The sequence below is a fragment of the Pseudorasbora parva genome, chromosome 17 (assembly GCF_024679245.1).
Source record: "Pseudorasbora parva isolate DD20220531a chromosome 17, ASM2467924v1, whole genome shotgun sequence".
Classification (NCBI taxonomy): Eukaryota; Metazoa; Chordata; class Actinopteri; order Cypriniformes; family Gobionidae; genus Pseudorasbora; species Pseudorasbora parva.
The window spans coordinates 11,760,830-11,788,000 of record NC_090188.1 but is presented as its reverse complement, the minus strand read 5'-3'; the positions used below and the strand labels follow the sequence as shown (position 1 = coordinate 11,788,000).

Here is a 27,171-nt window from a genome sequence, read left to right as displayed (position 1 = left end):
CTAAACCTATTTTTTATTTTATTTTTAGTTCTTGACCCTAATCTGCCAAGGGTCTTCTTCATATTTGTAGTTTTTGGTAACACTTTATTTCACAGTGTCCTTGTTACATGTTATTACCATATAATAACAGTAAATTATGTGCAATTACATGGAACTAACCCTCAACCGAATCCTAATCCTAACCATAACATTTAAGTACATGTTAATTAATTGTACTCAGTACTTAACCCTCTGGGGTTCTTCATTTATGGGTCACACTCAGGACCTTCGGGTCTAAAAGGACCCGGAGGTCGGGAATCAAAAAAAAAAAAATTGAGTAAAATCAATGAAATATATTTTTGTTCAATAATATTTTTTCTTTTCTTTTTTGGTGTTTTGAGATAATTTTATGATTTATAAATAATATTTATGCAATAATTATGACCCATTTTTTCCCATTGAATATAATAGAATTTTATTTTATTTATTTTTTCCTTTTTTTATTAAAGCTGTATTTCATTTTAGAGTCAAGCCTAGGCCTCATGAAAGCATTTTTTTTATTTGATTGGTGCCATCTGGTGGACACAGTGAGCATTTTTATCACGCAATAGCACATTTTTACCACTAGAGTGCATTACAGAACCTGTGTGTGTGTGTGTGTGTGTGAGTTTTTGTTTGTCTGTTTTGCACTCTTGATGTTTTAGAGATTCACCCCTTCACTGTTGAGTCCTTTTTTTCTGCATCCTGGCTGATTTGTAGATTATATGCACAAAAAACTCTGTATTTTCATATTTTTGCCAATTTCCCATTCATTTCCTATGGGGGTCTTTTTTGACCCGAAGGCCCCGAGTGTGACTATTTTTTTTACGACCACTTAGACTTTTCCAATCCTGTCCCCAATTTTTTTTTCTGTCCATATACCAAGTACCAATACCCTCACCAAGTTTCGTACCATTCAGATGAAGCTACGATTTTTAACATTTCTTTCAAAAAAAAATTCGGGTCAGAAATGACCGAAGAACCCCAGAGGGTTAAACATAATTACACTGTAACAATGATGCCTTAAAATAAAGTGTTTTTGACACAGACATTTTTGTCCACTATGGACCACTATAGTGTAACTTTTTATTGATTTAAAAAAAAAAATGTACTTAAAGCATTTGATTAAAATTTCACGAAGATAAAAATCCCTCCGTGTACTTTTACAAACGTAACATGTGTCTGACCAGATGAACGTTCCGTTATGTAGAATGTAGGAAAATCTTTTCCTGAACTGTGAAAGGGCTATGTGTTTTTCCTCAAATAAATCCTGCCCCTTTTTTATTCGTGTGAAGTCGTCCACGAGTCAGCTCCACCTCTCCCTCCTGTGCCCCGTCTCTCTCTCTCTCTCTCTCTCTCTCTCTCTCTCTCTCTCTCTCTCTCTCTCTCTCTCTCTCTCTCTCTCTCTCTCTCTCTCTCTCTCTCCCACCCGCACGACTGTCCAGCTGGCAATTCACTGCCATTATCACCGCTTATTAGGTGCCTTTCTTTGCTTCGTATAAAGTCTTGGTCCTGAAACAGTTATCCCATTCTTTTCTGGATGCTTTTCAGGTTCTGTGCATAAATACAAACCGCATGAAACTTTGCTAAGACTGTGTGGAGTGAAACCGACTAACTTGAGGTAAGGGAAACACTGAAATCTTTTGATTTCATCTAAAAGTATTTAATATTCGCCTGAGTATGTTGCAAAGTTTACTCTTTTGTGGAAAAAGTGTTAAATACTGTCGAATGGCTTGTTTGCACCGAGATCAGAAAGCAGCTGGACGCAGCCTACACTATACTGTATTTATCTGTTTTGTAAATAAAAGTTGTCAATGCATTTTTTTTTTTACTTTATAGGCTTTTTATACTTATGTTTCAAAGACTACTGATAACGGAAGTTTCTTTTCTCCTCATCCGCTTACACGTTATTTCTTAAGAATGGACAGCATAGTTCAACGGTCCTAGAGACGTTGAACTAGATTTGGAGTCGCAGTAAATAAATACATAAATATTCGCATTTCTCCGTCACACGTTTAGGAACTTTATGTTAAATACTAAATTGGTCCACGATCCTTCTCCACATACCTGGGATCCAGATCTGGCTGCGTCTCGCCGTTACCTCAGCAGATGTGTTTAGATAAGCATTTCAACGGATAAACTTTACAGATGAGATAATTTGATCGTGTTCTTAATCCTGTTAATTTGATTGAAGCATATTTACAGTTGAAATACCATTATAATTTCACGTGCTTGCGAATCATGTGCCCCTGAGCTACCGAAGATCTGTTTTCAATTGCGCGCCAGTCTCTTTACTACCTCAAGTATAATTGGATCCATCCATGGGAGGAAACTTCGTTTGTCTATTCAATTGGAGACGTTTGACATGTTTTAACAGGTTTTACACATGTAACACTCGAAATTACTAATAAGACTTGTCTTATACAACTATATAGATTGAATAGGCTGCTACTTTTTACAAAAGAGACAACGGGAATATGATACATTTGATGTAAAACGTAGATAGGTCTCTCTTGTAAACAGAATAGTTTTTTTTTATTTGTATGTCATATTAAATCAAGTTGTCATTTTGAAAAATTAGGCAAGTATGATACCTACATGCTAAGTTTGCCATTTTATAGCCTATAATAATAATTCTTCTGGGTTCCATATCCCCAGCTGTGACACTTTATATTGGCTGGACTTTATTATGTACTAACAAAACCTAAAAAAACCTGTGGATTTACTGTGTAACTAGCCTACATATCATTCTGTAAATGCCCAGATTTACTGCTAATGATTTTGATGTATTAGATTTGGAAGTAAAAGGTTAGGATTATAGAGTTTAGAGTGTAATTTGGGGGTTACAATTAAGGGTAAAAGTGTACAAATGTTAATTAAATGCAAGTACTTTTAATGTAATTACAATGCATCAACATGTATCAAATGGTAATAAGGCCACCTAAAATAAAGTTTGGCCAATGTGGCCATATTTAAAATAAATATTAGGGAATCACCCTTATATGAGGATCTGCATGTAAAGTCCAAACTCATCTTGCAGTTCATAGAGTTTGTGAAGTTTTTCTATGGATTTAAGTTTGTGTTTATGGCATACTTGATATTCAAATGAAGGTAATGCAAAGATGCCTTCTAGACCCAAAACTGACAGTTGAAGGACGTGTTTGGGTAACGGGTCTGTACCCGCTCACAGCACAGCAGTGGTCAAGATTTACATTCCTCTGTGGCCTACAGGCTCCAGAGTGACTTGTCTGTTAAGCTGTTGTTACATTAGTGAAATCCCAAAGCCACACCAGTGAGGGGCTGTTATATCATCACCATCACAATTTTCTGTGCAATGTTGTACTATATACAAAGGGTTTAAACTATTCTGTCTACAAACATTATGAGATGAACCTCATGTCAATCACACATTCAGTGTTACTGCTTTCTTTAAAGCCATTATACCAGCTGGTAATGGCTGCTGTATCAAGGGATTTTTTTTTTTTTATTGCAAAAATGTAACAATTCTGCTTTGAATCCAGAGAACTACATGTACAGCTTGTTCACACTGGGTGTTTGATTCATGTATATTTTTGTAAACTATACATAACTGTAAATATCAAAATATGTGTTTACACATGAAATTAAGTAAATGTTAACTGGGATGTGTGTGTCAAATTCTTGTCTGTTTCCAACTCACTTTTTCTACAATACAGCGGGTACCCAAGGGTGTGTTGGGAATCTGGGATACATGCACAGACCTTTGATTTGTGAATGAATCTCAAGAAATCATGTCTGAGACAAAATTTTGCCCCCTGAAAAAATAAGAACATTATAATTTTTTAATTCCAGCACTTTTTTTTTCTTCTTCTTCAGTGAACAGTCATTTTTTACATTATTTAGAAATACGTTTACGGTAATGAGAATATAGGGTGGGGCATGCTTAATAATCTTGAAAATTGTCACATGGCAAAAAAAACTTGATGGTATTAAAAATAGCATTAATGTTGGCAGGGATAATGTAGAGAAAAAAATGTTGTGCAGGGCTTGATTTTTTTCCATCAGGATGTCCATTGGTTTGCTATTGCTGTGATGTCCTGCCCTCGCGCCATGACATCATCAGATAAGAGAAGAGATGTTGCTATACAAGCGGAAGGGGAAGTTATTTTAATTAAAGATTATAAGGGAAATGTGAAAATTAAAATAAATAAATAAATAAATACTGCAATATTCCATTTAAAAAATAAGATTTGTCCATTTAGATTTCATAGTGACTTAAATTAATTTTAAGCAATATACAACTTTGCTGTGAAATGTGATCTGAACATATTCCCATTAATAGCTACCACCTCAACCAGTCGAATTTGCTGTACTACATGTTCTGATAGTGACCAAATCAATTTAAACTCACTCTCACAAAACAAGTAACTGTGCTCCCTCTCTTTGTTTCTATTCCCTACTCTAGAGCCACACATGGAGCTGTGTCACTGGTGGCTACACATTTTCTTCTTACTTATTTCTTGGATTCAATTATGCTTTGCCCAAACCCCACCGCCAGTACGCTCAAGCCCCACACCGACCCCCCAGACGGCAGAGGGACCAGAGACTCTGAAGTTCCGCCTGTCTGGTTTCCCCAGGAAACACAATGAGGGGCGAATTGAGGTGTTTTATAAAAACGAATGGGGGACCATCTGTGATGATGACTTCTCACTGGCCAATGCCCATGTCCTCTGTCGCCAGCTTGGCTTTGTGTCTGCCACGGGCTGGGCACACAGCGCCAAGTATGGCAAGGGCACAGGTAATCTGCCTGCACTCATTCGCACATTTACTCAGACCAGATATAAAATGTGATTTCTGCATGCCTGGTATGTGCTCAGACAGCTTGTGTTTGTTTCAGGGAAGATTTGGCTTGACAATGTGCAGTGCAGTGGCAGTGAAAGGAGTGTGTCGGTGTGTAAGTCTCGTGGCTGGGGCAACAGTGATTGCACTCATGATGAGGACGCTGGAGTGATCTGTAAAGATGAGAGACTACCGGGATACATGGACTCCAACGTTATAGAGGTAAAGGACCCTACACCAGTGCTGGGGAAAATTACTGTAAAAAAGTAATGTGCTACCGTATTACGTTACTCCCTGGGAAAGTAAGTAATCGTGTTACTTCATTACATTACGTTTTCTCGGCTGGGCTGGGCTGGGCTTGGTTGTTTGTTTTTTTGATAACAAAAAATATGTATTTTTGGTGCAGGCACTAATGAGGAATCTTTTTAGGAAGATCAAGATCAAGATGGCGCCAGTGTTTATGGCCTGCCGTCTGTCTCTGTGCTCTCTATTTGTATTTATGTTATTGTTGTCAATTATTATTGCAAATGTCAACTCTCTACTGGTCTACGACCGTCAAATACTTTTAGACCTTCGACCCTTGGTTACAAACGTGGTACCATTTGAGCATGATGGTCAAAAAACCTTCTGCCCCCCGTTTCTTACGGGAATACCAGCTCACCTTCGCCGTGTGTCAGTTCCACCTTTGCGCAGAGCGCGCCGTAGACGCCGGGGAAAACGTGGTGGCTGGCTGGTGAAACAGAGGACCTGGCTGACGTTTTTCTCCATGACATCGCCAGGATCCCGTTCGGAATTTCGCCGCCTCACGCCGTGGCGTTCTGCGGACCCGATCGAGTCCTGTTTGGTTCCGGTGGCTGGTTTGGACGTGAGGCTCTCTGCCAGCCGTGTACAGACTACTTCCCACCGCTGGCGCGGGGTGAATCACAAGAATCTCCGGCCGCTTGCTCGGACTACACTGGCTGCAAAAGCACCGGATCCAGCTAGGTTTGCCCTTGTGAATGCTAGATCGCTAGCCAATAAAACTTTCATCTTGAAGGACTTTTTTGAGTCGCGGGATCTGGATTTTCTCTGTATAACGGAAACGTGGATTCCGGTGGGTGAGTCGAGTGCTTTTTGCGAACTTTTACCGTCTGACTGTTTGTATTTTAACTTCCCGAGGTCGTCAGGCCGTGGAGGAGGACTGGCAACAGTCTATAAAACAAATTTTAAGTGTAAACAGCTCGCACTCGCTGCATCCTTCGCCAGCTTTGAGATGAGCTTGTTTGAACTGAGTGGTGCATCGCCAGTGCTGTGTGCACTTGTATATAGACCACCCAAATACAATAAGAATTTCATCAATGACTTTTCTCAATTTTTGGCTGAGTTTGTGCCAATGTATGACTGCCTCCTTATTGCAGGGGACTTTAACATACATGTGTGTTGTCCTGAAAAGCCAATGGCAAGAGCCTTTTTAGATGTCATTGAATGTTTTAATCTTGTACAGTGTGTATCTGGCCCCACGCAGGAACGTGGGCACACTCTTGACTTGGTTTTAACTCATGGCTTGGCTGTTTCTAATCTTGAAGTCTGTGATGCTTTTTTTTCCGATCATATGCCTGTTGTATTTGAAATTCCCCTCTCTTGTGTCGTAGTTAAACCGTGCGCTCCTGTGCGCCGTGGTCGGATAGTTAACCCTTCCACTGCTGCTAAGTTTTCTTCAGTTTTTAATTTAAACCATGTATCTGTCTGTCCTAACACAACTATTGATGATCAATGTGCTTTTTTTAACGCTGCTTGTCAAGTGGCATTAGACACAGTAGCTCCCATAAAAACCAGGCTATCTAAACCGAGACCTGCCCCTTGGCTGAACGATGTCACCCGCGCTGCTAGACGTGAGTGCAGAAGGGCGGAAAGAAAGTGGAAGAGGGACAAACTCCAAGTGTCATTTCAGTTACTAAGAGAGAGTTGGCGTTCGTATCAAATAGTTGTAAAAGCTGAAAAGACCAAGCATTTTTCTGAAATTATTTCTTCTAATGTTCACAATACGCAAGTTCTTTTTAATACCATAAGAACTGTTCTTAATGTCCCACAACTCCCATGTCTGTATGACCCATCAAAAATGTGTGACGAGTTTCTTCACTTTTTTATCCATAAGGTGGAGAGCATTAGGGCCCTTATCGGCCCACCCCTATATGACCCTGGCATCTCTGTAACCTGTTCTGCTGTTTTTAACCAGTTTGAGCCTGTTAGCTTGCCTTTTCTAGAAAAAATTATTGGACAAATGAAAATCACTAGCTCACCCAATGATGTGATTCCCCCTCGTCTTTTTAAAGAGGTTCTTCCTACATTGATTCCATGCATACTTGATATTGTTAATGGCAGTTTACTTAATGGAGTTGTGCCTGTGAGTTTTAAACATGCAGTGGTTCAACCCTTGTTAAAGAAACCTGGTCTGGACCGATTTGAGCTCTCTAATTATCGGCCTATTTCTAAGCTCCCTCTGCTTTCTAAAATTGTTGAGAAAGTTGTGTATCTGCAGCTGAGCACATTTTTAAATGATAATTGTATTACCGAAATGTTCCAGTCTGGGTTTAAGTCAGCCCATAGCACCGAGACAGCTCTGCTGAGGGTTTACAATGACATTCTTTTGGCTTCAGACTCGGGTGATACTGTTGCTCTGCTGCTACTTGACCTAACGGCTGCGTTCGATACAGTTGATCACCAAATCTTATTGTCTCGACTGGAGAACAATGTGGGCATTAAGGGGATGGCCTTGACCTGGATTATGTCGTATTTGGAAGGACGAATTTTTTCAGTTCAAGTTAATGAAGCTGTGTCCACTTCGGCTCCTCTGACGTGCGGAATCCCACAAGGGTCTGTCCTTGGGCCACTGCTTTTTTCATTGTATGTGCTGCCTCTTGGGTCAATCCTTAGAAGACACAATGTTTCGTTTCATTTTTATGCTGACGACTGTCAAATATATGTGCCGCTAAGCCAGTCAAAAACCCTTTTAGAGTGTCTAAATGAAGTAAGAGCATGGATGGCTATGAATTTCTTGTATTTTAATGAGAGTAAAACTGAGTTCGTGTTATTTGGTCCGAGTGACTCAGGTGCTGGAGTGCCTGTTGATCTGGGCTGTTTAAGCCGAGTCATTAGCCCAGTGGTTACAAACCTGGGAGTAAAGATGGACGGTTGCTTAAAATTTGATGCTCAGGTCAGTGCAGTGGTGAAGACTAGTTTCTTCCAGCTGAGGCAATTAGCCAAAGTAAAACCATTTGTATCTCCACAGAATTTTGAAATTTTAATCCATGCTTTTATCACTACTCGTTTAGATTATTGTAATGCCCTTTACACTGGTCTTAACAAATCACTACTGGCACGCTTACAACTAGTCCAAAATGCAGCCGCTCGTCTTTTAACCGGAACCCGGAAACATGACCATATTTCACCAGTTCTCCAGTCCCTACACTGGCTACCTGTGCATTTCCGCATTAATTTTAAAATTCTGTTATTTGTTTTTAAATGTCTTCATGGCCTGGCCCCCAAGTATTTATCTGATCTGATTGTGCCTTACACCCCTTCTCGCTCACTCCGGTCGGCAGATCAGGCTCTGTTAGTCGTCCCAAAGACGAAACGTAAAATTAGAGGTGATCGTGCGTTTGCCGTGGCAGCTCCGAGACTATGGAATGAGCTGCCTCTGCACATTAGACTGGCTGAGTCTCTCCCTGTTTTTAAATCCTGTCTCAAGACTCATTTATTTTCTTTGGCTTTTGGATCAGTTTGAGGGTTGACTTTGTTATTGTTGTATTTATTTTATTGCTATTTTGCTGTTTTTGTTTTGTGAATTGTGTTCAGCACTTTGGTCAACAGTGTTGTTTTTAAGGTGCTTTATAAATAAAGGTGGATTGGATTGGATTGAAATCAAAAAAGTGAAATTAATAAACCTCAGGCTGAAGGAAATGCACATTTGTGGCTGTACAGTAGAGGGCGCAGCTCAAACAAACCTTTAAGCTGTGCTGCCATTCTGGATTGCAGAAGAATAGGATGCTGGAAAAGAAAATTCAGTGCTGCGTCCGAAATATGTACCCTTAAACAGGTTACTAAATAGGGCTAGCGAATTTGACAGTTGCGCCAAATGAACTCCTGCGTCTCTCCATCTATCCATTTTGGAGAGGTCCAATGTGGCTGGTCCAATGTGGCTATACAATGTGATATGATACAGGTATAAATTCCTTTTTTATTTGGTGATTAAATTGTTTAATTAAGGTTTAGTTTCCATGACAAAGATCAAAATAAATATTATCATCTTACTACTGGAGCTGCCAGTTTGGTAAGTTTTAAGTGATTATTATTAGCATGCTCCTTCAAGTTGACTATATTAGTGGAGGAATGTAGGGAATAGGGAATTATGTTAAAGTGTTATGTTTAACTAAAGGTTTTTTTTTTCATATTTAATTAAACCGCTGTTCGCCAGCTTCTTTGTTTTCAAGTAGCAGGGAAACTTTAGCCTGACAAGCCAGACCCACATCAAGATGTTTGGTCTGGAAACTCACCATATACAGGGCTCAATCCGAGGGGCGGATAAACGGTTGTCTTTCAAACTCCCTCTGCACGCGATAGGATAGCGCTACACCAACCTTAGCAACGAAGGTGAAGCAGAGCTCGCTGACTGATTAAACATTCGCCGTATCCGGTCGGCTAAACTACGAACACATCTTCCCTTCTTAAGAATGACTTCAGTGCCGCTCTTTGTTCTTTTCTCAGAGAAAAGCTTAACTCCAAGTCTTCCAGAGTCGCGGTCAAAGCTGATTCGCCAGTTTCTGTGTTAACTAGAAGCACGCAAACGCAACTCGGCCGGGCAAATTAAATTTGCTGCCACTAGGGTGCGTCTAGATTTCTAGGCTAGGGAAACTTACGAGGAACCGTGCAACTCTGCTGTTATTGTGTTAAGCTTACCCACTGACTCTATGTGATTACACTATGTGATTGGCCGGACTAGATTTTGGTTTTTCAAGCGCACAAGCCAACGGAGAGTTGCTAGACGACCCTGGCTGCAAAATAACATTTGCTGCCACCAGGGTGTGTCTAGATTTCTAGGCTAATTAAATACTTGATTTCAATAAAAAAAAATAGTTTGAATAACTCTACACCCTTGCTTAATTTAGTATACACAAAAAAATTAATATACAAGTTTGCCCCGCCTCCACACACTCACATGAGCTCAGAGATCCACTCGCTCAACTTTAATAAAGTTACTGTAGTAAACGCAAAGGTATCATTCTTTACATTGTTGGACACATACGGTAACAGTAATTAATATGATTAGCCTTTTTCTTGACTACATTAGCATACATCTAATAATGTGTTGCCAATGTTAAACAAACCATGTTCCCGATCGGCCATCTCAGTTTGCCTTCTAAAAATCAGTATTCTTAGAAACGCCTTGAACAACTTTAAACAAAAATTTCAGTGGAGAAAGGCATATAGTTCACCATAGCATCGTAATATACATCATATGCATAATTTATTCATACATATACTCATGCTTTTTCACTCTTTGTTCTTGTTTGACTGTCCACATAGTTTCTTTTCTTTGCGTTATGCATTTCTCTCAGGTGCAGGTAGATGAAAATAAAGTGGAGGAGGTCCGTTTGCGTCCTGTGTTCACCATGGCAACTAAACGAATGCCGGTCACTGAGGGAGTGGTGGAAGTCAAGAATAAGGACGGGTGGGCTCAGATCTGCGATAATGGTTGGACACCCAAAAATTCTCGAGTGGTGTGTGGCATGATGGGATTCCCCCATGAGAAGAAGGTCAACAAGAACTTCTACAAGTGAGTGTTCATGACAGGCTGTAGATCTCTGAGATTTGAGCATTTTTGTATTCATATGTCTTGTGTGTGTGTGTGTGTTTCTGTGTGTGGCATCTATACTGTGGCTGTTTAGCCAATGTGAGAGGAAATTATGTTTACTTTCTCAGTCATCTGTGAAATGCAGTTTAGCTCAGCAACATACACACAGTTTAAACCACAGATAAACATCCGGACAAGGAAACTATTACATAGACGTACGACACTCATGCACACTAATTAGTAGAAAGTACACTGGGGTCTCATCCCCCAAATCCAGTGGAATGTTACAAGAATGTTCCACTGACAGGAATAAGCCATTTGCTGGCTTTACACACTTAGAAAAGACAACCAGTGAGGATTTGATAATGAGAAGAAGCTAAGAGGACATCTGCACTGTACGTCTGTCTGCATTTATTTCCCATGTGTTATTTTATAGACTACATAAAGGTTTCATTTCTCAACCTGTCTCCCCATGGCACGTATGCACCATTACCAACCCAACATTCTTGAATCAATGGCACACTGTGAATGATGTTTCCATAACCTCAGAAAATCCAAATTCGAAAAAATGCCATAAGCTCCATTAAAATATCCCAAAAACTACAATAACAATAATTTAATGGAAAAATAACATTTTCTTTTTGAATTCCAGCATAGTAAAATAGCAGCCTGATTTATGTTTTATATGGTCTGGTCAGAATAACACACAAAATACACTAAAATTAAAATAACTAAATGTTAGAGTAAATATGATTTGTATGCATATTGATTTTATATACCCCTTTGAAAAAGAAACACTTTAGCATACTTTAAAAAAAGTACTTATTATGAAAATAATGTACTTTAAAGGAATACACGGTAACACTTTTCAATAAGGTCTCATTTGTTAATATTAGTTAAGGTATTAAGGAACTAACAATAAGCAAAACATTTGTTAATCTTTGATAATGTTAGTTAATAAAAATAAGTCGTTCATTGTTTGTTCATGTTAGTTCACAGTTCATTAACTAATGTTAACAAATACAATGTTTAATTTTGATAATGTATTAGTAAACGTTGAAATTAACATCAAATAAGATTAATAATCCTGTAGTATTATTGTTTATTATTAGTTCATTATAAGTTCATATACTATGGTATAGTATGAATGTAATGTTTTCGGACGGATGCAGTCAAACCAAAAAATATTCAGACACAAGATATAATTTTTTACTAGTAGGTGCAGGACACTATAGTTGTTTATACATAAATAGTTGTATTTATGTATGTGAGGATAGCAAAATAAAGTAAACTGTGACATATCATTGAATTCCCAAACATTCTTCACACACAGAACTACCAGTAAAATTGATTTAAAAAATTGGGACCAAAATTATTCAGACACTTGACCTGATGTTTTTTCTTTAATTGCAAAAGTAACCTTTTACCCCACAGACTGAACACAATTAAGCATTGCTTTGTAATTGGTTGACCTAGATTGGTATTATCTAAATGTGTGCTTAAATTTTAATGTCATTTCTATTGAAACTTGGGTCATGTTGTATTTGTAATATGTAATGATGACATTGCAAAATTTCGTATTTAAGATATAACGATTTAACTTTAAAATACAGCATTAAATGTAATATTTAATAACAAACTTCAGTTGATAGTTTATACACTTACAGTTTATACAATGATACGTATTGTGTACAGTATTTTACTTGTATGTTAGTCAACGTACTTTAAAGCATAACAGAAGATTATTAAAACAATGATTAGAATATACTTTATCATTACAAAGTGATATTTTCTAAAACCTTTTATTTAATTCATATTATATTATATGCAAATACCGTTTTTTTATTTTAAATCTGTTTTGACATACACTGCAAGTGCACTTTATATACAAATAAGCAAACGTATTTTTTTTTATAAGAGTATAACCATTTCTATTAAGGGTTATGGTTATGCTACACAACCTTTCCATCTTTCCCAACCAGCCTGAAGTGGATCAAGAGAGAGATACTATAGACAGTGTGTATGTGTGCTTGACCCCATTTCCCTGTTTTCAACAGGCATCTCAAAAAGAGATCTGCTGAGACAAAAGCTAAAGTTAAAGTAACAGCGTCCAGGTACCATCTCTGAGGGAAAGAAACCAGTAGTGTTCTTCTTTCCCTAGAAGACTGAAGCACATAGCGTGGCTTTTGTAGTATCTTAAACGCAGCACTATTAGTGTTTGTCATCCTCTATACTAACTTCAATCTAATGTGTGTTTTAGTCATTTTGTGAATGAGTTGTGTTGAGATGTGAGTGTGTATATCTGAAAGAGTGGCGGACGAGACATTTCCCCATGAAGAACTTATTACCATCTGTTAGTTTTACTCACATAGTTTTGTGATGAGGTTGTGCTTTTGTTAGAGTAAAAGCTTTCGGAGAGAGATCTCTTGAAACAGACACGCTCATAATAATACTACTAACAGAAATTCCTTCTTCTGCTTACTGCATGTTTACCTCAGATATGTGCGTTTCTAATGTGCATGTTTCAATGTATATAACAGGCATGGGAAAGTGAAATACCACTAACATTGGTCTGATGTGGGATTTTGTAGTTACTGTCACTTAGCATAATTATTATATATCAAATAATTATTCATTTAGGTTTGTGCCGCACTGCATCTTGTTAAATCTCATTGCTCTCTTTCCCGTGCAGCTTGTATGTATATGGATGTTTCGGTGGACATTTGAGTGTTTCTGAATGCTAAATGGATGTTTGCATTACAGGCAGGAGCCCAAAGCTAAGGCTATCACTAAAACTAGCTCTAAGCCTAAACCGGGCAAATCAGCTGCAGCTCAAAGGTAACCTTGGTAAAAAGGGGAACATATACCTTCATGTCTCAGACATTTCTATCCTTCTATTTTGTTCTCTAAATCCAAATGTGTTGCCTGTCAGAAAGGTTGCATTTCAGGTGATTCTGGGGCAAATTCAACAAATTATTGAAATTGGTTAAAAGATAGAGTAAAAAAAGATCTACATAAAAAAATATGTAGAATACACTGCCATTCAAAAGTTTGGAGTCAGTAAGATTTTTTTTAATTCAATTTGTACTTTTATTCAGCAATGACACCTTAAAGGGGGTACACGTTTTTTCATTCAAGAATTGTCATGTGTAAATCACTTTTTTATTGTCAATGTGCGAACAGCCTGTAAGGAAACCTTTCCTGACTTCCCCTGGTTGTCTATGAAAGCCTGTAGACTGATTTTTGTGTGAAGGCAATGCAGAGAGATTCATTCTGTACTGTCAGGTCAATGTGTCATGCACAGAAAACCGATTCATTCAAATGATAGTCTAACATCTATATCGTCTATGGTCTCAAATAAAGGCTTAAATTAAAATGAAACTATCAGACCAATGTAATTTTAATTACCTCATATGTCAACATGATGCAGAGACAAAGATGGTGCAAACATGTCCATATCGCTACGATCAGATGCTTTCTTAACTGCTGTTTTCTCACTGCTATCATTTTTGTTGTGTTTATTTTGTTATCAAGAGGAAAGTTGCTGGCTGTAGTTCACGTAATGGCCACGTAACGGGTGTCACTGATAACAAGGTTTTTTTTTTTTTTAATTCTGCATAGTCCCTTCAAATTGTTTAAAAGTACCATTAAATACATTCATGAAGTTACAAATCATTTTTAATTCAAATAAATGCATTCAAATCAAATGCTTTTTGAATGCATTCTATTTATTAACGAATCTTGGAAAAAATATTGTGGTTTCCAAAGAAATTTATAAGGTACAAAATGTAAGATTTTTTTAGTTAAAATATCCAAAGACTACTAGAACAATGTTTTATATTTTGTTGACTTTTGTACTTACATTATCCTAAATGTTTCCAAGAATGTTTAAATCCAGAGAAATAAGCTATTTTAACCAGGACACGCTCCATGTCTGCGTGTCACTTATCAATGACATCATACCAGTATTACCCTCGATTTCCAAAGACTTTAATATATTACGAGTTTTGTTAGACAGGTGAGCAACTGTTTGGATACATTCATCGACAGAAAGCGAATCATTGTGTTAAAGCTCAACACAGTTAGTCTTATTGTTTAAATTGCATATGTTATTTTTGATTTACCGTGAGTACCATGTTTTACCATGCCTAATATCAATCTAGCGCACTGCAGTTTTTAACAAGTATAGTTGCCGATGACAAACGCACAGTTGCATTATAACATAACTTTCAACACACTCAAATGTGTCTAATACGATAAAACAACAGTGTTACCCCACATACACGAGCGGAAGAAGCGGAAGCGGTCGTCTGCAGCATAATAAAAGCCTCATTAAATAATTGCGTCATCAAGCTACGCCATTGTTTTGAATAAGCGACTGACCTCTAGTGGCGAAAAATTACATTTTATGACTTTTAAGCAGTACAACTGTTTTAACTTTGATGATAATAATAGTAATAACTGTTTATTGAGCACCGGAAGAATGATTAGAATAAGTAGAATGATTTCTGAAGGATCATGGGACACTGAAGACTGGAATAATAAGTAATGATGCTGAAAATTCAGCTTTGCCAACACAGGAATAAAATATATTTAAAATATATTTAAATAGAAAACAAATTATTTTACATTTTAATAATGTCACAACATTACTGTTTTTTTGTTCTAATAAACTAAGCCTTGGTTAGCAGAAACTTCTTTTTAAAAATATTTTAAAAATTGTACCGCCCCCAAACCTTTGAACGGTATCCAACATTATGCAATTTTGCTGTGCTGTTGTATGTCAATGTTCAGGACGTTAATTCAAGTTTATTAATGTCCAAAATTAATAAAATGTTGCAAGCACCACCAATATTTCGATTAAGAAAATCTGAGAAAAAGATTATGTGGCTTATAGAAATTATGCTAATTATATCTATGCAAGAATATTGCAGTAGCTGTTGAGTGTGTAAACATATTTCTTAGAATAATGGCTTGACCTGAATATGGGCCTTAATCTGGAAATGATGTGCATGTAAACATGGAAAGTGTCTCTTTCACTTCTCCTCTCTCAGGCTGTATGCCGAGCGACAGAAGAATCACTTCCTGGTTCATTCAGTGGCATGCTTAGGCACAGAAGTGCACTTGGCTGCATGTCCTCTAGAGTTCAACTATGGCAATGCCACAGAGTCATGCCCTGGAGGAATGCCTGCTGTGGTCAGCTGTGTACCTGGCCCACTGTACACACAGAGCACTACCATGAGGAAGAAACTCAAGATGCCGGTAAAGTGTTTTCATGTGTATGATGCATGCAAAAGACTCAATTATACATGTACTGTATTTCATTAGTGCTGTGGTCACTACTACTACTTATTTTCTTCCTCCCTTTTTTATCAGTCTGCTATACGCCTGAAGGGTGGAGCGAAACATGGTGAGGGCCGTGTCGAGGTGCTGAAGGGAAGTGAATGGGGGACGGTTTGTGATGATCGCTGGAATCTTCTCTCTGCCAGCGTTGTATGCAGAGAATTGGGCTTCGGCTCTGCCAAAGAAGCCCTCACAGGTGCTCGCATGGGACAAGGTGAGAATGCAAAGGAAAGACAAAATAGATTAGATGTAATACAAAAAAAAAAGTGCTTGCAGCAATGGAATGCACAAATGACTTATTACCTGATGAGTGAGTTTGACTCTCATATCTAAGGTCATCAGAGATAACAACCCGTCACTCAATATTATAAAAGCCCTCATTTATTACCCGACTGCCTGGAATATGTAATTCTGAAGATCATTGGTCAGTTGCTACAATCTGCAGCCATATATAATGACCAGGAAACTGTCTACCTTCCCTGACAAACTAGTCTCCTATATAGCTATGCTATTTTTATATTGTGTAACTAAAGCATTGATTTCTTTAATCTGCCCTGCCAAAACAGCTTAAAAGCTAATGGATTTGTAGACACCCATTGTGAAAAAGAAGTGTGCTTAATTACATTGTGAACTTGTAATCTTAAAAGTATATACATTTTTAACTATTTGCAGGTAACATAACATTAATGAAACAAAAAGCTACATAGGTGTATTTAAAGAGAGTACACTTTCATCTGAACATTAAAGACTGGTAATGTGTAATCTTTTTAAAAGTTGTGTACATGTATTGTAATCCAGCCTTTCATTAGTAAATAAATCATTTGGAAATGTATTTTGTATTATAGCAACATTCATAATTGTTTAATTGTTTGTGGCCTATCATGTGTTGTAATATTAGAGTCAACGTTTTACATAGGTACAGGTCCTAGGACACTAAGTCTGAATTTTTGTAAGCATTTTTTTGTGTTCTCTTTCAGGGTTGGGGCCTATCCATATGAATGAGGTGCAATGCACAGGTCATGAGCGCTCTCTGTTGAACTGCCGCTATAAAAACATCACTGCGGAGGACTGCAAACACACCGAAGATGCTTCAGTCCGCTGTAATGTCCCATATATGGGCTTTGAGAAGACGGTCAGAGCAACACACACATACTCGCACTCATAAAGTTTCTTCTTTTAGTTGTGTATTTGTTATACCAAAATAACATGTTTATACACATTGTTTAGAATCTTTACATGTGTTCATTTATGTCATTTTAACACATAGGTCATGTGTCTGTCATTCTGATGTTTTCCGAAACACTATATTACACGCACTTTTTTATTACACTGTTTCTCAAATGAATGATTGATGTTGTGCTCAATATTCATTTTGACTCAAAATGGATGACTGGAGTGTTGGGTGTCATTGTCTGTATCAAGAGACAATTACTTAAATTAATCATCTGTTGCAAATTATGACAAATAATCTAAACAGATGATAACATACCTCAACCATTATGCACCTACTACTACCTTTTTGCATGTAGAGGTCACCGGGGATAACTGTCACACTATATAAACTCACACACGCTATCTGTCTCTCTCTATATATATACTGCTCAAAAAACAAAACATACAAAAATTATATATTTATACACACTTACCTAAAGGATTATTAGGAACACCATACTAATACTGTGTTTTACCCCCTTTCGCCTTCAGAACTGCCTTAATTCTACGTGGCATTGATTCAACAAGGTGCTGAAAGCATTCTTTAGAAATGTTGGCCCATATTGATAGGATAGCATATTGCAGTTGATGGAGATTTGTGGGATGCACATCCAGGGCACGAAGCTCCCGTTCCACCACATCCCAAAGATGCTCTATTGGGTTGAGATCTGGTGACTGTGGGGGCCATTTTAGTACAGTGAACTCATTGTCATGTTCAGGAAACCAATTTAAAATGATTCATGAGGACATTGCGCTGGGGCCTGATCTATGGAGAAGGCTGGGGCACTGAGGAGGCCATGGTTGTGTGCAGGCAGCTGGGCCTCGGGTACGCCAACCATGGCCTACAAGTAGGATGCTAACAGTAACAGTAACACACACTTCATGCTAACAATTCCTGGAACTTTCTGCTACCATCGAAAATAATAATTGTCATGTTCAAGAAACCAATTTAAAATTATTCGGTCATTATCCTGCTGGAAGTAGCCATCAGAGGATGGGGTCATAAAGGGATAGACATGGTCAGAAATAATGCTTAGGTAGGCCGTGGCATTTACACTATGCCTAATTGGCACTAAGGGGCCTAAAGTGTGCAAAGAAAACATCCCCCACACCATTACACCACCACCACCAGCCTGCACAGTGGTAACAAGGCATAATGGATCCATGTTCTCATTCTGGTTACGCCAAATTCTGACTCTATCATCTGAATGTCTCAACAGAAACCGAGGCTCATCAGACCAGGCAACATTTTTCTAGTCTTCAACTGTCCAATTTTGGTGAGCTTGTGCAAATTGAGGCCTCTTTTTCCAATTTGTAGTGGAGATGAGTGGTACCTAGAAGCCACTCATCTATCAGCTTGAATCAGTCGGCCCATTCTCTTCTGACCTTTAGCATCAACAAGGCATCTTTGCCCACAGGACTGCCGCATACTGGATGTTTTTCCCTTTTCACACCATTCTTTGCAAACCCTAGAAATGGTTGTGCTTGAAAATCTCAGTAACTGAGCAGATTGTGAAATACTCAGACCGGTCCGTCTGGCACCAACAACCATAGCCACGCTCAAAATTGCTTAAATCACCTTTCTTTCCCATTCTGACATTCAGTTTGGAGTTCAAGAGATTGTCTTGACCAGGACCACACCCCTGAATGCATTGAAGCAACTGCCAGGTTTATTAGATAATTGCATTAATGAGAAATTGAACAGGTGTTCCTAATAATCCTTTAGGTGAGTGTATATATAAAACATACAATCAAAAATACAACCTGATATATATTTACTAGAGTAAGTGTCACAGTTAGCCCCAGTCTCCCCTAAAATTTAACTGTACTGCCTCTAACCCCTTGTCCCTGGTTGTGCCTTGCTCAGGTGCGCATCTTAGGGGGCCGAACTCGCTATGAGGGCCGTGTGGAGGTGTTACACACTGAGGCCAATGGGACATTGCGCTGGGGCCTGATCTGTGGAGAAGGCTGGGGTACTGAGGAGGCCATGGTTGTGTGCAGGCAGCTGGGCCTCGGGTACGCCAACCATGGCCTACAAGTAGGATGCTAACAGTAACAGCAACACACACTTCATGCTAACAATTCCTGGAACTTTCTGCTACCATCGAAAATAATCAGATGGTTGCCAGCTTACACACTCCCACACACCTTTTCAAAGCCTTGAACTTTAAAATCACATGAAACCAGAGTCAGTGCATGTTGTAGTAGAGGGACAGAAGGAAAAAAAACCCTGCTGAAAAGATCAGTCAGCTCTAGCCACATTTCGCTGAAGAACAACTTGGTTATACTAGCTAGACCAACACCAAACTAGTACTAACCAGTCATGCTGTTCTATACTAGGGCCTCATTTATAAAGACATGTATAGAATGATCCTAAATGTGAACAAATTATAATTTACAAAATGTTCTTATGAACGATTTATGAACATGGACGGAACGAAGGGGATCAGACCAATCCACAGAGCGCCAAAACACTCTTTTAGCCAATCAACAATAGGTGGCGTATCCACTCCTGATGAAGGCATATTGTAGGCATAATCCACATTGTGGTTGTCATTTTATCTCACATTTTAATATACAATGTTTAATTTTTTTGATTACTGTTATATACGTGTTCAAAAAGTTTGTACGGATGATGCTCCTTTAGGATCTGATTAGATTGTATGTGTGTTTTACGAATGAGGCCCTTGGTCTTTTCAGCAGGGTTGTCTCTGCCTTTTTTTGGGAAAGCATCGAATGGCAGGAACCAGGTTGATAAGCGTGGTAAGATATGAGTGTGTTTGACGTTGCGTAGGTTGTGATTTCAGGTGCGTCTGTCAGGTGGGCGCTCACAGTATGAAGGGCGAGTGGAGGTGCGGGTGGGGCAGCGGTGGGGCAGTGTATGCAGTGAGGGCTGGACCACCAAAGAGGCCATGGTGGCATGCAGGCAGCTAGGGCTGGGGTTCAGCATGCATGCTATTACAGTGAGTACATGACATACACAAATGATGACGCAGAAGCTGCTGTTTTCAGCTGTAGTAAGGAATAAGATGTTTCTTGTATTTTATTTTTCAGGAAAATATGTTTAATATACGAGTATAGACTAGAACAACCACTGACGGTTTGGATGTTTTACTCTATTTTTATTTTGTGAAGTTAGCCCATGTCATATTTTACCCCAAAATAAATCAATTATAGAAATAATTCATGACCAAGATTTTTTGCATTGTGACCTTATTTTCATAACAACTGAAACATATAATAATAATAATATAATAAATCATCTTTTTTTTTTTTTTTAGAGTGATGGTCTTGTTTTCCCCAAAATAAGGAAATTACAGAAATAATATTTTTATGACCAAGATATATTTTGAATTGCAACATTATTTCCAAGCCATTCAGCACATTTCCCCAAAAATTCTTAATACCATAATAAATAAACAATCTTTTTTTGTTATTATTATGAGATGAAGTGTGACCTGGTCATGCTCTACCGAGTCTACCCTAAAAGAAAGCATTGATAGGAAATACATTTTAAGAACCAAATTTTATGACAATTAAGCAAATTTCCCACTAATTCCCTAATTACCCTTGTGCAAAAAAACAAATATATATATTGAGTATAAAAGGAGAAAGGAGTCTAAGAAACGTAATGCAATCTTCAAATAGTTTGGAAAATGGCATGTTTACCATATAGGTCTGTGTTGGTTAAAGTCCAATGAATTTATGACCATTTCATTCTCTACATAGTAAACTACTTATCACTGTCTGTCTGTGTTTGTTTGTTTTGATGCGTGTTTGCTAAGGAAACATGGTATTGGGATAGCAGTAACGTGACAGAGATGGTTATGAGTGGAGTGAAATGTACTGGAGATGAGATGTCTCTAAGCCAGTGCCAACACCACAGAACGGTCAACTGCCAGAAAGCAATTGCACGATACTCAGCAGGAGTTATCTGCTCAGAAAGTAAGTAATCCTACATGCACACACGGATACAAAGTGACATGAACACATTTAAAGGTCCTGGAATTTGATTGGCTGAGCAGCTGATATTAAAGGGTTAGTTCACCCAAAAATGAAATTGATGTCATTAATGACTCGCCCTAATGTCGTTCCACCCGTAAGACCTCCGTTCATCTAAAGAACACAGTTTAAGATGTTTTATATTTAGTCCGACAGCGTATCTAAGTTTATTCACACTATACTGTCCATGTCCAGAAAGGAATAAAAACATCATCAAAGTAGCCCATATGTGACATCAGTTAGTTATTAGAATCTCTTGAAGCATCGAAAATACATTTTGGTCCAAAAATAACAAAAACTACGACTTAATTCAGCATTGTCTTCTCTTCCGCGTTTGATTTCAAACCTCAAATAAAGATTTAAACAGTCATGAATCAGCTTATTGATTCATGATTCTGGACATGGACAGTATAGTGTGCCTAAACTTAGATATGCTGTGGGACTAAATATAAAATATCTTAAACTGTGTTCTGAAGATGACAGAGGTCTTATGGGTGTGGAACTACATTAGGGTGAGTCATTAATGACAAATTTCATTTTTGGGTGAACTAACCCTTTAAGCTGGTATTTAGACCAACAGCACGAGGACTTTTGACTGATTGCAGCTCTTCATCTGGGCGACCAAATATGCCTGCTTTCCTACTAAATAGTAAAGGAAAAAGAGTTAATGAAAATATGATGTCTGAATATTGAAACTTAATATGTGATTTCTGATGTCTTTTTGAGTGAGTCACTAAATCATCCACTCAATCGATTTGTTAAAAAACCCTGATTCATTATAGCAGGGGTCCCCAGACTCAGTCCTGGAGGGCTGCTGTCCTGCAGAGTTTAGCTCCAACCCCAATCAAACACACCTGAACCAGCTAATCAATGTCTTACTAGGTCCTGTGAAGGCATTGGTTGGCTGTTTCAGGTGTGTTTGATTGGGGTTGGAGCTAAACTCTGCAGGACAGTGGCCCTCCAGAACCGAGTTTGTGGACCCCTGCATTATAGGATCGAAACGCCACTACTTGGTGTTGCTCGAAAAATTGACAAAGTAATTGGCAATATTGTGTCTAAAATGTAGGTTACCCAGTATTAACTTATTGATTATGGAATGATTGTTTAAAAGCCATTTCAAATCCAGAATCTTGTACTGTATAGTACATTCAGTCATTATATTCAAAATATGTTTAATGGATGACTGGAATTCTCTCCTCAGACGGTCAGTCTGCTGCTGATAGTAGACCTAAAGCTGTGGTCAGTCTTGTTTATCTGTCTCTGAGAACTAGGCTGTAATTAGTGAACCTCACATGGCAAAGGCTTGACTTCAAATTACTTACACCTGTCTGGATTATGTATACAAATGAGGCAACATATCATTTTCTTTACTGTTGTACATTTAGCAAAACTGTTTGTTCAGACAACAAAACCTCAGAAATCCAGTTCTGAACTCAACATGTCCAACATGCATAAAAATAGAAACAAAACTCTAAATCAAATTCCTGGACCAACAATATATATATTCATCTTTGAACTTTCGTTTTAACTCTGAAATGGTATGCTGCCAATTTGTAGCTTGATCTTGATGTACAAATGTATTTCCTCAGCTGCATCAGATTTAGTGCTGAACGCACCATTAGTGCAGCAGACAACATATATTGAGGACCGGCCGTTACACATGCTGTACTGTGCAGCAGAGGAAGACTGTCTGTCCAAGAGCGCTGCTGAAGCTAACTGGCCTTACGGTCATCGCCGCCTGCTCCGCTTCTCCTCACAGATACACAACATCGGACGAGCTGACTTCAGGCCCAAAGCTGGTCGTCACTCGTGGGTCTGGCACGCGTGTCACGGGTAACCGTACTGTTAAAATTTCTTCCTTAGAATAAATTAATTGTTAATCATGTTGTGTTGAAAATCTGGGTATACCTTTGTGTTGCAGGGTCATTGGTTTCCATGCAATTGATATGAAAGCTTATTTCTGCCACAGAATACAAAAATACAAACGGCAATTGCAAAGTTTCACAATTTTAACTGCTTTACTTGGAATATCAAGTTTATATCTCACAAATAATCCTCTTTTTCTCAGAATTCCAAATTTACAGTATATCTCACAATTCAGACTCTATAACTTGAAATTTTAAGTTTATAAATTCACAATTATGAGGAAAAAATTGCGAGGTATTCTTTCCTCAAAATGGCAAGTTTATACACTACCAGTCAAAGGTTTGGACACACTTTCCATTCTTTTTGATGGGAAAGTGTGTCCAAACTTTTGACTAGTGGTGTATCTCACAATTCAGACCTTTTTTGCCTCAGTATTGAAAGAATTAAACTTGAAATTCAGACTTTTCTGTCTTAATTTCGAGGTTACATCTATTGTGAAATAAAAATTGCTATTACCTATTTTTTATTCCGTGGCAAAAACTAGCTTCCATAAATTTGGCACAAAAAAAACAACACTACAAAAAAAAAAATAACTAAGGATTAATGGAAAAACATGTCAGAGATTAAAAATATAAAATATGATAAATTATTAACTATTTTCTTCCTTTGTGTTTGGGGTGAATTTTACCCACACATTTTGTTTAAAATTAGCTGCATAGACACAAAATGAAACCATATCCTTGATGTTTTTAGTTTTTTTTAATCTATACTTATGGTGACTATTTGCACAAATAGTATCTAACATTTTTGCTTGGTGTAAATAGTATGTCATATGATATAATACAATACAATAAATAGGCTCTTCTTTTTTAATATCTGGTTTTTAAACCTTTTTAAAAAAATCAACAACCAAAAACAATTTCACAGATTTTTTTACTGATCAAATTGATGAAGAAACAAGAAATGTACTGTTTGACTTTGCATTTAAAGTTAAAATTAAAAACTTTTAAATTAAACGTGGGTCAAATTGACCCACAACAAAACATCCACTGCTTTTCTAGCTGGTTTCATTTCAGTCAGTTCTGATGGGCTAAGGGTGTACAAGTTTATAAATGTTTGATATGCGTGTTTGTGACTCCACAGGCATTATCATAGTATGGACATCTTCACGCACTATGACCTGATGTCTGCCAATGGCACCAAAGTGGCAGAAGGACACAAAGCCAGCTTCTGCCTGGAGGACAGTGATTGTGAAGAGGGTAAATCACACTCCCACACACACCATAAACATGTGCAGTCAGCAGTGTTTAGTTAGACACATTATTAGTTATTTAAAAATCTGTGTTCATTCTAGGTGTTTCTAAGAGATATGAGTGTGCTAACTTTGGTGAGCAGGGCATCACTGTGGGATGCTGGGATTTGTATCGCCATGACATTGATTGCCAGTGGATCGACATTAGTGATGTCAAACCAGGAAATTATATCCTTCAGGTCAGAGAATGAGGGCAGATCATTGTCCCAATGACCAAAAACATGTCTTTTATTGATTCAAGAGTATCTGGACATGTTTTTTCTTGCTTGTTTGTTCTAGGTTGTCATAAATCCTAACTATGAGGTTGCTGAGAGTGATTTCACAAACAATGCAATGAAATGTAACTGCAAATATGATGGCCACAGGATCTGGCTCCATAATTGCCATATTGGTAAGACACGTATACAAAGGTTAAAAATTGCTAGAAAATGTGTATTGGGTTCTACTTACTGAATTCTCTGCAGTATATATAGCCTACTTTTAAAAGTAGTTTAAGAAAAAGATTTACGCAAACAGTGGTTTGCTACATTCCTGTCACGTGACCTCACAAGATCAATGACATCGTATATAATTCAGAGAGTGGTTATTTTTCATATAATTCAGTTTTTGACAAACTTTCTTGGCAGTCTGATCAAACAATGATTCAAGAAAAAGGTTGTTGTTGTAGCAAGATAGTATGCTATTCTGAATATTGTCAAAATGACAATGTATTTAAAAGAGAAAAGTGTTCCCATTGAATGTCAAATACTGAAAGATTTCTTTTTCCATGTCTTCATTTCAGGTGATGCTTTCAGTGAGGAGGCGGAGAAGAAGTTTGAGAAATACCCTGGACAACTTAACAACCAGATCTTGTAATCATATCACCAGAACTAATTAGCATATTGAGTAAAATATGTATTCATTCAAACCAGCCATAAATTATCCTCTCAGTTACAGAAAACCTAAAATCTACAATATCCAGTGTTTTAAAACCAAGAGTATAATTGGTAAATAAACTCCAAAAGACACTCTGGGCCACAGAGTCTGGCTCAAGTAGTGTGAAGATTAGATGGAAATGAACATTTGCCTCAGGCCGTGCGGTTGTACAGCCTGCTCTGTGAGTTTACAGTGCAATCAGGTGCTTTTGTTCTTAAAGGTTTAAAAAGGCTTGTTGATGCATCACACAGCCAATGTGCTGCTGTCTCTGTGAGTTAAAAGTACTTGAATGTTTCGTATTCTAGATGAGCATTCGTGTTTAAAAGCTGTTGCAAAGTGTGAATGTATGTTATGCTTCAAAGCTCTGACTCAAATGTAGGATCCTATTTTACTTTCAAATTGTCTTTTATGTATGACTTGTTAAAGCTTCAGTGACTTTTTTTTTTTTTTTTTAAACACACCGCCCTGTTTATGCATTCATGTGTTCAGCTACAGTAAAATGAATCTTCAATGTCACGGGCAAGTTTTAAAGATGAAAAATAAAGTATTTAAAGTTGTAATACAAATAATTTCAAGTATTTAACGTTTCATGAGCTATTAAACAAATTATTAGTCATTCTTTTATAAGCGTAAAGAGCTAGGGGAGCAACATGCATTTTGACAAGAAAACTGGCCATTGCTTTGGGCCGTTTTATCAGCCACAGATACTGTACTGACAATCTGACCCAATACGGCTTAGTTTTTCTATGTATGTTGCTCTGTCGAGCAGCAGAAGTGATTCTAGATAGGCCGTCATCGACAATTGTAGTTCCTGTCAAACACATTTCATAACCTGCCTGCTAAATATCTCTTTCATGTCGGTGACGAATCAGAGCTTCTCTCAGATCGAATCTTCGATAATTCAAACATAGCCATAATCATTTATGTGAACGACCACTGATTTGATTACAATTTTGGGCCTTTTTCTCTACACTATCCATTAAACTGTCAGCGATATATGTGTGTGTGATTCTATAATTGGAAATTACATTTTGCATTTCAAAAAGTAAAAAAAAAAACTGTTCATAAACAGGAAATCTTTTCAGCGTCTTATAGAAAACATTCAATTTGCGCACAAGTTACTTCCTTTTTTTACTTTTGATAAAATTGTTTTTTATAGCATTGGTTGTCAACTCTGTTACATAAATATTAGGCAAAGTGTAGAAATAACATTGGTAACATTTTTTGGCCAAAAACTCCACTTGCTAGCATAAATGCTAAGAGCACATGGCACTAATTAAATCAGGATTAAAAGACTTAAACAACCCTCTGTGTGATCAGTAATCAATTCTGTTTTCATTTTGATATTGTGCTAACAGTTTTAAGGTTTTACAAAATATCTATTGGTCTAAGAACTTTTCAGATATTTTCTCAGACAGAGCACACATACCTTTCAGTGCTTCAGATCTTATCAGTGGAAAAGTGACATCATTTCCTGTATCTTGCATAGTTGTGGGAGATAATTCCACCCATGTAAAGGCAAAGTGTGGTAACAGAATTGAGTAACAAATTATTAAAATAATTAAAAATATAACCATTTGAAAATAATGACTTTTGACACTTTATATATTTATTTACATAGACCCTTTTTGAGATCCAAGACCGGGGCCTGTATCATGATGGTAGTTTAACAAACTCAGGGTTAAAGGATTAGTTTCAAGTTGACAAAACCAAATCAATCTATTCAGACTTTGTTGGTACCACGATGCTGATCATCAGCTTTCTCTGTCAACTCAGACTTTGATCCTAGGTTCATCAGTCTAGCTGTGACACCTGTAGTGAACAGCCAATCACATGCTGTGGATCAGAGGAACTG

General features: G+C 37.7%; 1 protein-coding gene across 3 annotated transcripts; it reads left to right on the top strand.

Moving 5' to 3' along the window:
* The first annotated feature begins 1,442 nt into the window (after window positions 1-1,442).
* Window positions 1,443-26,621, top strand: loxl3b (lysyl oxidase-like 3b). Of its 3 annotated transcripts, XM_067420920.1 has the most exons (17): window positions 1,443-1,639; window positions 4,463-4,795; window positions 4,895-5,058; window positions 10,431-10,648; window positions 12,724-12,780; window positions 13,430-13,504; window positions 15,721-15,928; window positions 16,043-16,223; window positions 16,987-17,141; window positions 19,089-19,259; window positions 20,029-20,184; window positions 21,007-21,166; window positions 22,813-23,056; window positions 24,233-24,348; window positions 24,444-24,580; window positions 24,681-24,792; window positions 25,183-26,621. In XM_067420920.1, exons 2-17 carry the CDS (start codon window positions 4,471-4,473, stop codon window positions 25,254-25,256), a joined length of 2,553 nt encoding a protein of 850 aa, XP_067277021.1. In that variant the 5' UTR covers window positions 1,443-1,639; window positions 4,463-4,470; the 3' UTR covers window positions 25,257-26,621. The 3 variants fall into 3 exon arrangements, with proteins under 3 accessions (XP_067277021.1, XP_067277020.1, XP_067277019.1); XM_067420919.1 differs by lacking the exons at window positions 12,724-12,780; window positions 13,430-13,504; window positions 19,089-19,259; XM_067420918.1 differs by lacking the exons at window positions 12,724-12,780; window positions 13,430-13,504; window positions 20,029-20,184.
* The last annotated feature ends 550 nt before the right edge of the window (window positions 26,622-27,171 follow it).